This window comes from Brachyistius frenatus, unplaced genomic scaffold, assembly GCF_029030835.1.
Source record: "Brachyistius frenatus isolate BFR_SWC_R1_liver_20210118 unplaced genomic scaffold, ASM2903083v1 Contig_45, whole genome shotgun sequence".
In the NCBI taxonomy this organism is placed as follows: domain Eukaryota; kingdom Metazoa; phylum Chordata; class Actinopteri; family Embiotocidae; genus Brachyistius; species Brachyistius frenatus.
Window position 1 is genome coordinate 2,175,230 of NW_027210644.1, and position 19,439 is coordinate 2,194,668.

Here is a 19,439-nt window from a genome sequence, read left to right on the forward strand (position 1 = left end):
TTTTAGTTTTTTTTTTTTTATCTAATGTGATTGGACAACTCTCGACAACGTCTTTCAGGTTCACCTCACAGCCGCCATTACATAATTAAATGGTTACTCCTGCTTCTTTGCTATCTGACCGACAGTGGAATGGCAACTTCAAGTGGAACTGGAAAATTCAGTTTCGGCAACACTAATGCTGAAATCTGGCTTCAGTTTGTTTGTCCACCCCCAAAACACTGATACAGATTTTTTAGCACCAGTCGCCACTGGTACTACACTAGATTAAAAATCCCTAACATGTTTCTGTACCACACACATATATGTGAACTGAGATATGATAATTATCTCACCTGTCCCCTAGTGTTATGGGTTAATCCCATTAATACAAGACTGCTCACTGCTGTGCAGTTCAGTTAAGGTCAACAACTTTTATAAGATAGCCTCTGTTTCATTGGACTGGTCAGATAAAGTATTTTGGTTAGACAAAGTATTTTGTCACAGGGGGCTCAGGCCTTTCTGAAAGGCTGAAGTATGATATGTGGTTTAGTTGATAATGATTTTGGGTGATGAGGTGTTTTGTTATCATTTTACTTCCAATTAATTTGGTCTAGATAATCTAGAATTTAGTGAGGACAGTGCCCATAACTGATAGAACCAATTACCAGTGCTCGGGACAAAACCCAAGTTCTGATTAGCCTTAGTTTTCCTTCAGCTAATGGGTAGAAAATGTGGGTGATAAATGAGACAATTTATAAGGTCTCTCCGCCCATTTTAAAAAAAATAAAAAATGTAATTGCTAGATGTCTTTAATATCTTTGATTGTGCAAAATGTCCCTGACCTCACCTAAACTATGATTTTAAAGCGTTAACTTTGTGACCACAACTACTATGGAAGCCAACCCTGCATTTCATTCAAGTCATCAGACCTACTGACCTCTGGACACTTGGAATGCCCATATTAATATGATATCATGTCCCCCACCTATAAGACAAATGAAGTTTCCCTGTGTGGCTGTTCAGATCAGGCAACACTCCTGATTTCCAACGTGGTCAGACAACATAACATAATCATGTGGCTGGGCTCCGATTGTGTTGACTGTCAGCCACCAGCTACCCGGTATGAGATTTACAATTTGAAAGGGAAGTCGCCGATCCAGTTGGTTACATAAAGATTATGTCTGTAAACCCATTGCACTACAAGTTCACTTGGGCAGATAATTCAGAACAGTCTCAAATCTGGAACGCCTTTGTGATAATCATTAGGGGTGAATCCAACCCAAAATTGACCTAATTATCCTCTAGTGTGGGCACAGCTGTAACTGGTGATCCACTATGATGTGCCACAATACCCATATTGGAATTTTAGGTCAGTGGGACCCTAGACAAACATATTGCTTTGAAGACTACGGTTGTCAGGTTTCTGTTCTCTTACTACACATATGGTTCAAACTTGACAGCAATATATAGGATATGGAATCATAAATCAACAAAATCTGTCAGTAAATTAAGGTGATCTGTCATAATTCCAACTGTGATTGTCATGCTTCAATATCACCACCTTTGTCTTGCTTTTCTATCTTGAGCTAATTTTTCTTAGGTTTACAGCTGAAACTTTAAACTGACTGATTCCCTATGTTAGGGTCAACTTTACTTTGTGAATAATTTCAGTAATCACAATGGACAAGCCAAACAGTGGGCAGCACAGTGGCTCAGTGGTTAGCACTGTGATATCATTTCACCAAGGAACTGAATTTGAAAAGTGGAGGACTTTAATAATTTCAAACAAGAATGTGGCCAAAAACTCAAGACCAGTTCAGTCTAGTAAGTCTGATGACCTATTTTAATCTTGGGGTGCAATATAAAAATAACAGCTTGAACCTCTTAGTGCTTCATTGGAAGGTGTCACATTAAATTGGATTACTAGCGATGCATTAGGACAGTAGTAATTTAAGGTTTCAGCTGGCCAAGGAGTAGGATAATCTAATCTATACATTTATACTATACTATTTAAAATTACCTTATACTTTACATGCAAAATCTTGTGTGTAACAAATAGTTGTCAATTGAATGAAATAGAGTTAATAGGCAAATGTTCCCAAAATCTTCTCAAATAATAGAAAATATATTGCTGTTAGCCCACATTAAAAGCAACACTCTAGTTTTGAAAATGTGTGGGTTGTGTTATACTTTGCAACCCGCAAATTCTGAGGACCCTCTTCTCTCTGGATTACTGGTATTTCAGGGAGAGTAAAAGTGTTTTCTATTCTCCAAAAGTTATTTTCTCAAAAACAGATTTTGGAAAACTGGTTTTGACTCATAATTGTCCTATATTTGGGCCAGTGCTGTAGATAAAAGTAGCATTATATTGAAATACCACAAATCAGAAAAGTATGTTTCCATCTGAATCATCTTCTGTCCTGAGTTAGAAAAGTTGATATGTGGATGAAAATAAAATCATAAAAAGTCAAATAAAATAATGCCGCATACAGTGTACTGAAAGAGGCAATATCAGTGTAAAGTCCCTTTTCTAGAGAGTGCAAATTTAAGGACAACTGACAAAAATACCACAGTGAATAAAGGAGACAAATAGATTTTTAAGAAAAATACATATCAAATTATGTGGAAAGCAGCAGTGAAATGTTGAAATGCATGTACATATGTAGCCAGTCTTACCTTCACAATCCTGATGAGAATCTTCAGCTGATAAACGTGTAGCTGCAGGTCCATACGGTCAGTCAGCCATGTTCCTACGAGGTTCATAGTGCTGGTGTACCATTGCTGTAACAGACACACAAACATAACGTACATGTCATCCTCTGAGTCTGTGCACTCAAAGCTTGCTACCTTTAGACCACACATAATCAAATACAAGTGTTTCGTACTCGTGGAAGATTCTTGGGCGGCCAGCTCAGATATATTTGGCAACACAGTTTAACATTTGTCATCATTTTATTTCTCCGAGACAACACTGCCATTTTCGATTAACTAGTGGACAATCTCCCCACTGGCCAACCCTACAGTTCCTGTTTGTTCTGCTTTTGCGAGAAATTGGATGTTTGGAGCTCTTCATGAAATATTCAGAGAGCAGAGGAGAGGAGACAAACTAGCGCGACCATCAATGACAGCAAAATGCAGTAGAGCAAAAAAGATATGGGTGCACGGAAATTAGGTAAATGAAGTAAATACTATATTTTTGGCTGGACTGTAAAAGCAGTCACTGAGTGAGTGAGAGATTACAACTTTACCATTGGACAGCCAACTGCTGCAACTTTTGCTAAAAACCAAAAGCCCTTGTTTCAAATCAAAAGCCTTTTAGTGTTTCAAACATGGCCCATTCATGTACTAGGTTTTGACCTAGTTTTGTGTTTCTTTCAGTGGGGCGGGGGTCCCAAAGGTGGCGGAAACGCTGGGATTTAGCTTTAGTAACTCTTAGAACGGCTTATTTAATTCTGTTAAAATATCAACTTTTTTCCCACACGAGTTGTGTGCACTTCATGACAGAGTGGGTACTAGAGGTTTCTCTGCGCGCAGCTGCCAAAGTAACAACGACTGATAGCCTTAATGTGAGACATTTACATGGTAAATTGTAGAACCTACCGACCTGTATGTGAGCCATTTATGGGACATCTATAAATTATAGTTACAGAAAATGACCTGGGTTACTTTCTCCCCCTCTAAACTGCAGGAGTCTTTACATGCACATCAGACACGCTGCTCCACCCACCACCACAAATTCTCAACCTGTGGGAAACTTCACCACCAGAAGCAATTATTGCCTGGACATTTTTATATACAATTCATGTATGTTGCTTGTGGTGTGTCTGGTAAAAGAAGTGATGTCATCCTTGCTGTGTACCATCATGACAGTGTTGCCTGGGACCAATCATTTGAGTCTCCACCAGATAGTCCCATAGGCATAGAATCTATTTCAGTCTAAAGTGGACTCAAGGTAGGTCCAACAGCAAATGAGTCATCAGTTAATGGGGATCCTAATGAAGAGAAAGGCTTATGACACTCTAGGCACAACATATTCTGAGAATGCCACAGTGCCTGAAACAAGTCTTTTTGGGTTTCAAACCGTATTAACCCACACTAACCCAGTCAGCGTTTTGGCCATCTTTTATGGATTTTTCATTGGATTTGGTGACACTACACCCCTCATGTCAGTCATAGTTTCTGCTGGTGCGATGATTGAACAGAAAATATTCATTGACAAATATTTTAAATATAAAAACTTACAATGTCACCTCTGATACAGATAACTATGCCATTCTTTATCAAAGACAAAAAGATAAATGGTAATGTGACAGACAAACAAATTACTGTATTAATGTGAAGACTTGTTCCTTGGAATCACAAACTGCTAACAGTTTCATCGGCTGGCCAAAATACTGATGAGAATTTGAAGCAAAAATGATTTATGTTCTTCGAAGGCCCTCCTTCTCAACATACACACACACACACACGCACGCACGCACACACGCACACGCACACGCACACACACACACACACACACACACACACACACACACACACACACAATCAGATGTGAGACATGAAACAACTGGGGATGTTAGCTGATTCCCTGGAAATGCTTGTGGTAGAGCTACCTTTGGTAAGATGAAGGGGACAACTTGGGGTTTTGTTGAAAACAACTACATTTCAATCACAGTGACAAGTGAATTAAGATTTTAATTTAGGAATTTATATTCACCTGGTTACTAACCACTTCATCAACATAAAGGACAGGACAATGACCATTTCAGTTATTATTACCATGCTTTGGACATCTAGTGCTTCTTCCTATGGAGTTTGAATGCACTTATTAGTCATCTTGGATAATGACTTGGATTTAATTTAATGTAGTTGAATACTCTATTCACTGTGACTTTATTGGTGGCATATTGTCTGGCCTGTATTCCCGTTTTGTTGTAGGCAAGCACCATATAGCCACGTGTGAGCATATGTTTAGTATTCTTTCAACGCTCCAGAGGGAATCATCTGCAGTTATTGCATCCGACTGGGGTGTTAACACACAAGTTAATTTTGAAACTATTGGAGTAGCCTTTAACCAATCACTATTGACTAACATATGCCCCGGAATTCCACAGCTGCAGCTATGTTTAGGATAAAATGCTTGACCGACACTGATTGCTGATTGGTTCTGGTAATATGATTTACACAGGTGTTACTGTCTTCAACCTTGAAATTCATCCACTGCTCAGTTTAGACAAGCCTTCTCTAAAGAGCAAGCTCTGTGAGGCGCAGTGAGCACAGAGCACTGCAGCTCTGCAGAAAAAGAGCCGAAAGGCTGCAGATGTTTCTCTGTGGGTTCTGGCTGTTGCCAGTCTAATTGATGGATAATGATGAGCGTGCGCTGATACTAATAGAAGTCGACTGACTTTCAGCAGTCAGGGTCACTGTGGAATGGATGGGGGGCTGGAGAAGAAAGGGAAGAGAAATGAAGAGGAAGGGGGGTTTGCAGTTTGACTATGCATTTGTGTTCAGAGGGGATTGGATGCCAGAGGGTCATTTCCAAGTTACACAAGATAGATTTTATCCTTGAAAGTGCAAAACGTTTTTGTCTTAATGATGTGATATGAGGAATATCATAATCAGGGACCCTCGTTGCAAAATATTAACGAAACCATTTTTTATACACAGTAATTGTATTTATTGACAACAATGCCACTTAACCATTGTTGCAATATAGCAACTGGACACCAGACTAAAAGATAGAGCCCCCTCACTTGATTGAAAATGAATTGCCTGGTTTATAAGCCAAAAAAGTTTTCTAGCCGTTGGGTTTGCTTTCATGTTGTGCAGCTGTCTGCACATGTGTATTAATGCTTCCCCTGCTGGCCCTGTCTGCATGCCGCTGCTTAGTTCATGTACATTGTGATTGCATCACACAAAAAAACTAACTTTTTCTCGGCTTTGTGAACGTATATGAAACTTACATGAATTAAAAATGAAAAACTAAAACCGACCTTGTTCATAGTGAAAGGTGTCCCGTCAACAGCATTACCAACTTCTCTTTTATAATAGTGGTCTATGGAGAATTTTTTTGTGGGATGGAAGGCATTTTTTGTTTCAATAGTGTAAGTGACCACTGGGAGAAACTGGAAGCAAATTGTGTGGCGGGGTCTCATCAGGTTTGTAGCCTCAGCACTCACAGCTCAGTACACAATCATGATTGGTTATGCATATAAAACAGAAGAAAATAGAGTTAAGGCAAAATACTATGCTCTGGGTTCTGTGTAATCGTGCATATTGCAAGAAAAATGCAAGCCGTTGCACAACAAGTGGAGACAGCAGGATGGATTACAATAAACAGTTGTACAGTAGATATACATAATATCTTGCACTGCAGTCAAAGACAAAATAATGTTAAATAATCTTAGGCTCCATCCACACCCCCAAACGGAGACTTGCTGCTGACCGTGTGTTAGTTTGAATACTGGGATTGTGTTTTTAATGAGGATGGGTGGAAGTGGAGACTTTTGAGAACAATAACAAAAACACTCACATTTGCTTCCTGATTGGATCTTATCAGTCATGACTCACCTGTCCCTGATTTGTTACACCTCTATCACATGACCCTTTTCCGAAAGAAAATGGACTATATTAGACTTACATTAGAGTACCAGTGAGTAATTTAACATTGATAATTCATTTCAGGTATTGTTGACCTTGTTGGCTGTCCTAGCAGCTGTGATATAGTTAAATTATGCAATTATGCCTACATGCATAGGAGGCAAGCTTATATTTGAGTGGTTCCCATGTCCAACAGCGTTGTCAGCCCCAACAGTCAGTAATGCATCAGATTCAGTGACCCATCCGATTCTGTGACCTGCTCGAATATTCTTACCCTAATCATCTTGCTCCTCATACACAAATCTAACCAACCTAATCAACACTGCAGGTCACAGAATGTCACCAAATTCAGTTTACAGTATCACAGGTTTTGAGTGGCATCCTAAGTGTACATTAATGGTTACATTCAGGCGATTTAGTATGGACAGAGATTAGTCCTGAAACAACACTAAAACACTTGTGTGGATAACAATGGTTTTCTTTTCAGTTGTCCTTTATAGAGGTAATATTATAGCTGTCCCAGGTGGCCATTTCAGTGTTTACTTTGGGACAGAGGCAGAGACAAGTGTTTGGAAAGATTCATGTAAAAAAAAATCCCGTTCATTTGGAAAGCAGTAGGAGGCTCAAGGTGCTCTCCAATAGACATAGTATATTATTTTGTTGGATTCCCTATTTCTCCTAAACTCTTCAATGTCAGTAAGGAGTGCAACGTTACCATGACCCAAAGAGCCATGACAGCCTTACTTATGGAAAAAACAACAACTCCAGGTTGAACTAAAGGAGGGATATTTTGAAGATATCAGTTTGTGTATGTACATTAACAATGATTCATAATATTGCCACACAATTTTTTTGGAGTTGTGTAAAATTTTGAAGTGCCAGACCAAACACAGAGTATAACCTGCCCACTATTTCAGAACTGCTGAGGCCATAAGATGATTAAGAAATCAGGTCTACATTTAGGTCAAGCTTAGTCAATGGAACATGGGTGACAGAGAAGATGGCTGTGTCGAAGCAGTGCTGGGTGAATCAGTGAGGCGACCTGGTGCCAGCAGCTTCCTATCTGTCACTGTGTGCCTGTGAAGGCTTCGGCGTGGCAGCAGGCCTGTGATCTCGCCCCGAGCACAGCCCCCTGCTGAGAGGCCAGGCCTGGAGTGACTGATCCACTGACTGGCTGCTCTCCCTCTTTCCATCATCCACTCCTCTTTTGCTTTTCCTTTTTCTTTAGACTTTGCACCATGTCACACGGCTCCCATCTGCAGCCATTTTTGCAGCAGCCATTTTGTGCTCATTCTGCTTTAGTTTTCTTCATTTTATATAAAAAGAGACTTGACAGTTATGTCACAAGTCTTCTTGCTGCCACGACTGGCATTTTGGAGGTTTGTCAGGGACATCTTGTGTACACATAATGCCTGTGATTTTAAGACCTTTTTAATGCCAGTTTGATTGTAATACCAGTTTCATCTGTTGATCCATCAGAAGATTGACTTGACTTGTTAAACTCTTACCAGAAGAGCAGAACAGAGAGACATAAGTCATAAGAATATAAGAATCTTCATATGACTTTAAGTGTGTTCAAATCATATGCAGAAGAGATTGTAAAGCTCTTTTATAAAAATGTGTGATTTATGAATTTGTTTTATCTCAATAAGAGTCACCAGACTGTTTTAAATGTTACAATTCTAATTCTAAAACAGGATATGAGAGGTGAACAATATAACATGAGGTGCAGTAAGGATATGTGCCAGATTTCCAAGTGCAAATTTCAATGTGATTTTTAAATGATGTTTTCTTATTTCTCTGGAACGCAGAAGTTTCTGTTTTACTTTGGATCTCTATTACAGATTGCCTTGAAAAAGTGATTCATGAAAAAATAATGACTGCATTTCTATTAAATTATCTTGTCATTAAATGTTTGCAATTGAGGATAAGTCTATTCTATTACTATCTATTGCTTCTGTATGCTGCTGTAGCGAAAAAATTTCCCCTCGGGGATTAATAAAGTAACTACCTACCTACCTATCTACCTACCTAAGTTCAGTTTACTTGTATCAAACAATTCGAACTAAACAAATGGAGGTTGGTCAATGTTTTTGAAATGACCATAGTCAGTCTTTTCTTTAGTTTAGGTAATTGAAAATACTTGGTTTTAGTTTTGCGGTCATTGGTAAAGAATCCCACATTGACTGTTGACAAAGCATTTTTTGTTTTTGTACACAGTTACCCGGTAAAGTATTTGAGTTAACCATATACCACAGTACTGTTTTAGAAAAATGGTTAAACTTCTCACTCCTCACAAGTATTTTCCAAACTTCATCCAACATCCATGATGAAACAGTCCAGAAAAAGTCAAAAGTGAATCACATCAGGGGAATTGTGTTACAAGACCACAGTCTGTGATATCTTCAAAGGTGATTCTCTATGAAGTTGCACAGATTTGAGAGCAAATTTCTTGCAGTGCAATCAAAATTTATTTTTTGCTGGTAAAAGTTACAGGATTGCATATGGTGTACGATATCAAATACAACACACCCATCATTGATACGTTGTTATCATTGACTGTCCACCGAGTTTACATTTTAGACTCAATTCGGTCAATTCGGTTGAAGGCCAATGAAATGGCTTGGGATTAGGCTGGATGATGACAAAGTGTGGCCTGCATTGCACCAAAATGAAAAGGGATCGAGGGAAGAGAAAAATTCTGGAGAAATGATGAACCCAATGCAAATACTGCTGCTCATGAAGCCCTTTGCCAGGAGTGCACAGCAGTAAAAGGTAACCTAGGTGACTCAGATCCTTCTCTCGCATGCATAATAAAATCCTACCAATTTTAGAGCCTGTTCATATAGATACTCTACGAATTCAGTGTTGCACTCATGCAAAATTGGGACACAGATTAAGAAGCAAGGTACAAATTGATAAAGCATAGAACAAATATATATTCTGACTTTTACGATGTTTGTAAAAGTGTGTGTAACTCTTCCAAACATTTAAATGACAATAACTGCACACACAAATTTGATTTGAATGTGGCAAAAATTAAACGTTCGGACTGTCGAATACTTTAAAATATAAGTGGAACAAAGGTAGTTTGCATTGCAGGCTAACAAAGAGCCTTCGTGAGTGTTAGTAATAATAACGCCGAAGCCCTGTAGGTATGGCGACTAAATAACTATTTTCTGACAGTAGAAGGCATCCATAATTCTACAAACACATCAATATCCAAAGACTCACTTGGTAAATTCAACCCAAATGAGGCTAGAGAGGCTGGGTCAACTCCACAGCCTGGTCTGATTGAGCATTCAAATGTTACTTTCTCTCACCTTCCCACACTCCCAAGTGCACACTTGGAGGATTGTGAATTTCAGAAAGTCACAGAAAATGTCCGACAAAGCACCCACGTTATATATGACATTCTTACATACTTAATATGGAATGATTATTTTCTCCTCTTACATCTTTTTCCATCAAATTTAGTTTTCTCATCTTTTGCTTTTCTAAAGAACAACTGACCACATTAGTTCAATTTTGAAAGTGAATTTCACTTTTGTTATCTTTTACATGGATAGTTCTCCAGCTTTTCATTCCAAATTGTGGTTGTTTATTTCCTTTGCCCTGACTTCAACCCTCTTCCCCTCCAAATGGTACTCTTTACACCACTTCTCGAGCGATCTTTTCGCCTTCTCTAACACGGAACTATCTGAGCTGTCTGCTTCAAAATAGAAACATGAAAACGCCACAGATTCTCTTTAAACCACCCAGACAAGGTGACAATCCTCCGGGGCAGGATTAAGACATTGTAGCATCCACATGTTGATAAAGTTGAAAGGCATTTTGACACTTGCTCGGCTTGTCAAATGAACAGTGATGGCCCCTCTTGCTTTGTTCCTCTTGGCAGGAACTAACAAAAGAAAATTATCTGAACAGACAAATTCGCCCAAGCTCTTTTTTTTTTTAGGATGCAAGGGGATCAGCATGGGGGCTAGCACTTGCTGACAGCCAAAACAAGCGTAATATGGCTCTGAATACATAATGCCATAACCCGACAGGGATCAAATCTGTGACATTCTAACGAGTTCTATCTGAAGGAAGGGCCTCCATTCCTTCAACCACCTTATCTGTGTGTGTTTTGTCACCTCACAACATACTGATGAACCCCTACCTATACACATGCGACATGCACACCCTGCACAACACCACACACGCACACTCCCACATAAACACATATACATCTCCCGGTCCATCCCCCTTCACGCAAAAGCTAGGAGACAGAGCGACCTCCTGCCCCCATCTGACACTAACCCACCCCTACCACTGAAAACCCCCACCCACTGCTACACACATGAACCGCGCCTGCGTTCACACCCAAGCTTTCACATGGTGCTTGTCAAATGTGGGGGGTATGCCACCAGCAGGATTTAATGCAAAAATGGCACACCTCTCCATCTTCCCATCCCCATCCACCTACTCACCTCCTTCATGACCTTTTTGCATATATTTGTTGAGAAGTGTAACGAAAGGGACATCGCCTTGTTAAATCTGAAGCAACACAAGCCATAAAGCTAGTGGTTTCAAGTGTCACTACAGTACAGCTATGCTGTAACAATTATCACAGAACTCTTTCAGTCTGAGCGTTGAGGACATGAATGAGATGAGGTTAGAGTCCCGTATTGCATTTCCACTGCGTCTCGCTACCCATGAAAAGACGACACTGGATTAAAAAATGACAAATAGTTTTGAGGCCCTGTTTGAACTCAGGAAGCAACAAACAGTTGTTTCAACACTGTGGCACAATGATGATGACTCAAATTTAGTATTTGATGAAAATGTGCTTCTGCTTTAGAACATCATTTCAAAAGAACAACTTTCAAATTATTGTTTACACACCCTGTGCTGTGATGGTAGTACATTTAAAAAAAAATTGTGCTGGTGTTCTGGAGTCATAGTTCAATTAATGCTAACACACGTGATTCATCATTTAGTACATAATAATAACCTACAAAATCAGTTTGTATTTATAATGTCATTTCTCTATTGTATTTGAGAACACGAGGATTGCATAATATGCAAGGACTAACTTGTTTACTCATAGTCTTTCTTCAAAGTCTTTATTCAAAATCAGGTGTTGGTCATCTTGTATTTAGGCCAATTTTCTACAATCAATTCAATATTGTGACAACTTAAACATTTTGGGTCAAGTTTGTGCATAAATCAGGGAAAACCCTGGACAGGTTGGAAGTCCACTGATGGATTTCAGTGGTGGCTGGTGAGAAAACATTTTGGGAGGGGGCACAGTGTTTGGAGGTGGACAAACAAACTGAAGCCAGACTTCCACATTTCTCAATGACTCCGGTTAAAGTCAGTCATCTCAGTCACCAGCTTCTTTGTCATTGATAGCATGGTCCGTGCATTCAGAAATTATACAGAAGAAGTTGTTTTTAATTCCTGTGGATGCTGGACACTGACACTGGTCTGAAGCTGCAGCAGTCTGTGTAGCTGGCCCCGATGTGTGCACACAGCGAGTGTGTGTTAGAAGCCTTCATGAACATGGTTTTAGACACATTTACTTGGATGATACTCGTACTCATCAAAAGCACATTATTGGTACCGGATACTTGTTTCAACCGAGTTTCCATTCCACTGCCGGTCAGAGAGCAAAAAAAAAATCACATTAGATACAATTTTTTTTTTTTTAAACGTAAAACAATACCGATTTGCTGCCAATAAAAGAAGGAGGGACCAGTGGGAAATCTAAAACAACAAAAGTTGAAGGACTTTTCATGCATTCACTCTCATTTAGCCGACACCCCGCACTAGGAAGTAAATGTATTTACACAGAAATTTACTTAATACAATTTGTAAACAGTTTTATTGAATGCTCACAGGCACTGACAGACTACCAGGTGCATTTTACGAGCAAACTATTATTATATAATGAATTTATGTTTTACATGTTAAAGTAGTATATTTTTTCTTGCCCCGTATTAACAAACTGCCACTGATGGACTTGTGCCAACACTGGTGGACTTGCGCCAACACTGATGGGCGCAAACACACAAAGAGAGACAACCATCCACAATCACCTTCACACCTATCGTCAATTCAGAGTCACCAATAGACCTCCCTCAGAAAACCCATGCATACCCAAGGAGAACATGCAAACTCCACACAGTGGTGGAAGGCTTGAACTCAGAACATCACATCTTGCTGTGATTTTAACCAGTGAACCACCATGGTATTATATTCCAAAAATGGTATATAATATTGCTACTTATGTTTTCATTAGTCGGAAATCACCTGAAACTAAGAATTGTTGTAATTTTCTTACCTTAGAAGGAGCCCTTTATATTTACATAACGCTAACAGTTTCTTCACAGAGTGCACCATGTTGCACCGCCATGTTTCCACAATCGCCCAGAATAAAAAAAACAACAAAAAAAACAAGGCAAAATCAACCAAACACTGGCTCTAAAAATAAACTTTAGGTTTTTTTTGCCCTCATAGATTCTCATACAAGAGTGGAGGTGTTCAGTTCTGCAAGTTCACCACTAGATACCAGTACATACTGTTCCTTCCTCTGTCTGAATTGCCTGACGGATGGCCGGATATTCGGAACCCCCCCCTCGTGTCTTACCATTGTAACTGTAATTTAAAAAAAAAAAAAAGACAGCCATGATGCCATTTGTGGCCAGCTGTGCGGAGGTGAGACAGTAAGCTGGGTTTGAACTTCTCTTTAGATCTCTTCTTGTCATTTGTTACACAATTATTTGTGGCCCTTATCAGAGGAGACATCATTATCCCCTATATTTCAAGAATATCAATATTATAACAGCGGGCCTTTCACCGCACACTCCATCATGACAACACATCTTACAAACTGGTTCAAACAAACCATAAATCGGCCCTTATTCACTCACTCGCGCGCGCGCACACACACACACACACACACACACACACACACACACACACACACACACACACACACACACACACACACACACACACACACACACAACCCCTAAAAAGACAACCGATTTGTTAGGTCAGAGGCCCTCCTTTGTGGGGCTGCTCAGGAGCTTTTGTGCTGCTGAGAGCCAGGAATGTTGGAGCTGAGGAGGGGCCTCACCGCGGGGGGTACACAGGGATTACAAGCAACCTGGGACTCTGCCTCTTTCTGCCTCTGCTGCTGCTGCTGTGTGTGTGTGTGTATGTGTGTATGAGTGAGAGAGAGAGACCATTTTAATTTTAGAAAGAGGAAACCATGTTACTTGTTGAATATCGCCTGGAAGTAGTGAAAGTTGGCAGTGAATGCTTGGTCAGATTACAGGCTTGTTTATGATGTCGTTTCTTCATATACTCAAAGATTTGAATAGTTTTTGAAGCTACGTCCACTTTTATACACATTCTATGGATCACCCAGAATGTATGTTAATGGGCTGAGGACCACATGGAGCATGAGGAAAATCCTATTGTGGTTTTACTGTTCTGGCACAACTCCAAGTACAACGTCTTTACAGCATGATACAGTGCTTATCGATGGCTAAATCACTTAAACCCCATAGGACATATATGGAGAGACCTGAAGATGACAATTCACAGATGTGTCTGTCTGATGGAGCATGAGAGGATTTGTCAGGAAGAATGGGATAAACTGCCCAAATCCAGTTGTCCAAAGCTTGTAAAGACTTGTCCAAGAAGAAGCTGTAATTGCTGCCAAAGGTTCTTCTGCAAAGTATTGAATATAAAAATGAGAGACTCCAACTTTATTTTAAATTTAAAATCAAATTTATAACACCATGAAGTGGGCAAAAAGTAAAAGGGTTTGAATACTTTTTGAATCCTCTGTGGTCTTAGGTCTGACATGCCCAATACGAAGAGTGTGTTTGACTGCACAATAAGTACAAATTCAAATGAATATAAAACAAATAAAATCCATATTCAAAGTAAATGCATGATCTCATTCACAGTTGAATTACTATTAATTACAAAGAGTTAATCAGGGGTAATGGCTATCGATTGAGATCCACCTTTTCTTGGCCAAGCAACCATTTAACTTACCCCTTGGTGTGGATGTCTGAGCCTGTACTCTATGCAGAAGAGATTAAAAGTCTGTATTGTCATTGCTACACTAAGGCCATGGTTGTAAGCTTTGTGTGTAAGTGTGTGAGTGTGTGAGTGAGAGAGAGAGAGAGAGAGAGAGAGAGAGAGAGAGAGAGAGAGAGAGAGAGAGAGAGAGAGAGAGAGAGAGAGAGAGAGAGAGAGAGAGAGAGAGAGAGAGAGAAAGCATGTCCTGCTGAGACCCAGCTGTGACTGCAATTAGCAGGAGGCATGGAATGATGATTGCTGGTGCGGCAACACTAATGCCAAGTGACAGGCTTCCTTGTGAAGGAGAAGGAAGGCCGCTGAGTGCCATAAAGCAACACTACTTTTTCTTTCCCACTTTCCCAACACACATGGTTACACTGGTGTACACACAGTCCACATATGCACATTCACACAGGCAAGGAAACAAATAAGGATAAAGTTGGGGGATGGGGGGTCTTTAAATCTGACTGCAAGACATTATGCACTTTGAACAAAAGGCTTGTCTAATCCTACCTGCTCTGCTTTTCAGAGCCCACCGCTGGCCTATTCTAGTCCTGCTCACCAGCTCAGCAGAGAGAACCCATTGACGATGACACTCAATTACCATAGAAACTCACACAGTAGGTTGAGAACCCCCACCCAGCCCCAATCACAGCACCAACATCACCTATCCCTCCAGGTCCATGCTCCTCTTGTCACCCAACAGCAGGACTAAGTTTGACCCTCAGAGAATGGAGCTTTTCACAGAAGGCGAATGGGACTCAACATCTTTTACTGGATGATGTCATTCCTGCATGTATAAAAAAAATAAAAAAATAATGTAAAATGTAAAGGTCCCACATTTTACACTTTTTTCTAAAATTGTGTTTTATTTTTAGACTTAAAATACAAAACACAGTATTTTTGTGGTTTTCGGTACTAAAAACAATCAATTTAGTGTTACATCTCCTCTCTCAAGCTTAGAAGTCTACCAGGAGCAGGTGATTTTGTGCCTGTATGACCCTCTCTTCTGATAGGTTGACTTTTTTCTTAGTGATGTCCACACAAACAACAAAAGGTTCTCAGTTGTATAGCTTGCTAGCTCTGTGAAACCTGTGAATGACTCCTCTGTGATTTCTTCTGCAAAAAAGTTTAGACTGTGGGCTATATGCTGAGGTCAGTGCCATGAGCATGAGTCTGTGACATCACTATCCTATTCAATTCTAAATGGCTCATCCAAATTGCACACTTGCTGAAAAATGTCTGGGTGCATTAATCCCTGGAAGGAGCATTGAGGGAAAAAAAAGAAGTGTTTATTCTAAATGGTACCTGTAAATAACGGTAATATTTCAACACAAAAATACTTTGAAATAACAGGAAATAAGTATCTAATGGAAAAACAGTTATTTTTACATACGTTTAAATGCAGATTGTAATATTATCTTGCAATGTTGTATCTTAAACTTAATTTCATGTAATAAAATGATGTACCACCCATAAAACATTTGATTAACTTAAATACAAAATCTAAATTCTGTTATAAAACTTGTAACTGTTTTACTGTTAATTTTACATCACATCAGGTGCAATATGAATGTATACATGTAACTTTATATAAATATCGTGTAAATTTAGTAGATTTTTAAGTTGTAAAAAATATATATACAATTATTATGGATTTGCATTATTACAAAAAAATGCCCAAACAACTTTGTTGAACAAATACTAGTATAAATACAATAATCCACTGCTACTTTTATATCATACCAAGTGTAATATGCAACTTCAGATTCAAATCTTGTGTATTTAATAAATCTGTTAATTTGTATAAACAAATCCATGTAAAATCATGTTTATTGTCTAAATTATCTATAATGATTTTTTTTTTTAAATAACATTCAGACAGCTTTGTAACACAGGTAAGGTTTATATATCCACAAATAAAAGATAAATTCAAAAGATTAAACATAATTGTAAAATGTCATTGGTGCTTAAGGTAGGTAGGTAGGTAGGTATATACTTTATTAATCCCCGAGTGGAATTTTTTTTAAATGTGTACTAAATGTGCATCCACTTGTGACAAGCACAACCTTACTATATACTATACAGTATATCATTTGAAATGGTCACTTATTTCTGCTGAAATTATTTGGCAAATATTGTGTTCAAACCATACAGTTTACAGCAGGTGCGGCTTAGGTTAACAGTGCAATAGACTGAAACACTTGCCTGTCAAAACAAAACAACAACAACAACAACAACAAAAAAATCAAAAAATAAGGAAATAAAATGAAAAGTTTACCTGTTGCTGCAGACACTTCATAACACTAGCCACTTGTGGACAGACAAGTTACTGTATGTTTCAATCCAGGTCGGGTTTAACGCTTGCTTTCACTGTTGATGCAATTTGGATTTACAGTGAAATGAGAACCATGTATCTTTAAACTCACTTGTAGTGTTATAAATGTATGCACAGTAGCTCATGTTACAGATTCTGTGGTTATTAAAATAACTTAAACTAGTAACCGGGTCCAATAGTGTGGACCTACAACAGTATATAAACGGGTGGAGGAGATGGATTGGTCTCCGGTGTTTTCTCTTCTGACTAAAATTTCTGTTCACTCCCTCCATTCATCGTCATACTTTCTGTTATCAGCTAAAGAATCTTTGGGCTGGCTGCATGGTGCTTTTTGGAAGCGATTTTCTCCACATTCAATTCCTTGTTGGGAATTATCTGGAAAAGGCATATGTCAAATGAAATATAACAAACAATGTCAGAAATAAAGCCACTGTAGTATACTCTATTCATACTACCTATAAAAGTAGCAGAATTGGAGGACTGGGTTGTTGAAAAGGTCATGGTTGTGCCCACCACGTAGGAGTGAATGTCAGTTGCAGAGAGGTTATAGATGTTGTGAAACTTTCCTTACTGCTATATAGCACAGGACGTTACGCATGCTGTTCTCAAAGCCTCTGTTAATTCAGTATCCTTCTTGTGAAACTACAAGAGACCATTCTCTTTAGTTCTCCAGGCAGTTGCAGATGCGGATAATGTATTACTTTTGGGTATTCTCACATTTTGTCAGTAAAAACAAAAAAAAAATGGAGGTTGTAAAAAGAAATGTCACCACTAAGATAAAATGACAACAATGGATTCATCAATACACTCCACTGTCAATCTGTGATGCCGCCTCCTGGTATTCTACTGATCCTGAATCCTATGATGTGACAAACTGGGTCCTGTCTTCCTTGATACCCAGTTTCGTGTTACTGCTTGTCTCTCTTGAGGTAACAAAGGGGTTTAGGAAAGACAGGACCACAGACTACTTCCACTTTCTCTATGACACTGCTGCCAACCTGCTCTTTTATCCTTTCCCTTTAGACACATTTCCCTCAGGTCTTTCCACTTTCTCCTTTAAGAAACTCTCATAAACAAGAATTGTTGGATCTAAAATGCTGGTAAGCCAGACAAGTAGGCTGGGAGAGTCGGCTGTTTTAATGATTGTGCTACCTAGCTGGGGAAGGCAGCTAAAACTAGTGCTCACTTAGTTTGTAGTAAATTACAATTGATATCTGGAATATAGTAATGTACACATATTTTGAGAATCTACCTGGTAGTCCTGTTTAGTTGACTTGTCTCCAAGCCCTCTCCTTTTTTGCTCTATCTTTGTAAAATACAATCGTTGTTTTGTTCAACTCTGGGTACCCAAAGATGTTTGTAAGTTTGTTCTGCATTTCTGATTCTCAGTAAAATCAAAAACAATCTCAATGCTGATAGGTGACACAGCAATTTTTTTTGCAATAGTTGAAATATTTTCAACTTGCATGGAGGTGTGTTCGTGTATTTTCGTGGCGAATGTATTCATTCCGTCGGACAAAGAAAAGTATTTGTAAACACAACAGCTTTCTATATTTCGAGTGTAATATTTGTATGCCTCTACAACAGCATTTATTTTGACTGAAGAATCCATGCACATCCTCCATAAACCACATTTCATCCAAAAGAGCCCTGTGGTAAATGTGAAACCTTAAAAAAACGTTAGCAGTGTACAAAGTAGCCTCCTTCACATTTTTTGCCTCCCATTCACCCATCAATGGTGGCAGAGCTGCCATGCAAGGGTGCTCATCTGCTATCAGAAGCAACTTGCTGTACTGTCTTGCCCAAAGACACTTTAGCCAATGGATAGAAAGAGTCAGGGATTGAACTGCCAATGTTACAATTAATGGCAAACCTGCTCTACCATCTGAGCAACAGCCATCCATACAAATTCCTGTCCATTTCAACTGTCATATTTTAGACATAAAACATTTTAGCCAAAAAATAACAAGACTTGATATTTTATTTCACATGATGTTTCAATGGATTTATATCAATATAGAGCACCAACCATCAAAGGCTGCTATATTAGCTGAGTTGGATCTTAGTTCAACCAGCAAAGATGACACAGTATTAAGCAGGATTCATACTCCACCCAATTAATACCTATGATGCAGTTTTTGATTTACAGTTTAGTTTCTTATTTCACCTGATCAGGTATCCAGTCTGATGAAACCATAACCTGCTTTAATTTTCTTTAATTATATTCCCCACTAAACATGTATTTTTTTAAAAAAAAATTTACTTTGTGATACAGAGCAATGGTGGTTTACATGCTTCTAGAGTTAGATCCAGGTAACTTTAATCCCTGTGATTAACGTTCATTGATTCATTGGCCCTGCCGACACGTGGCACTAACATGGGTCTTGGGTGATCTGATCTTAAGTGGACAGCTCTGTGCACATCTGTTCACACCTGA

At 39.0% G+C, this 19,439-nt stretch overlaps 1 protein-coding gene across 4 annotated transcripts in view; it reads right to left on the reverse strand.

The window, feature by feature from the left end:
• cadpsa (Ca2+-dependent activator protein for secretion a) overlaps window positions 1-19,439 on the reverse strand; it is a 173,929-nt gene that overhangs the window by 5,484 nt on the left and 149,006 nt on the right. For all 4 annotated transcript variants that reach the window (XM_069703250.1, XM_069703251.1, XM_069703253.1 and 1 more), the window contains one exon: window positions 2,656-2,760. In XM_069703250.1, coding sequence (XP_069559351.1) covers window positions 2,656-2,760 — 105 coding nt within the window. The remainder of the gene's footprint in view (window positions 1-2,655; window positions 2,761-19,439) is intronic.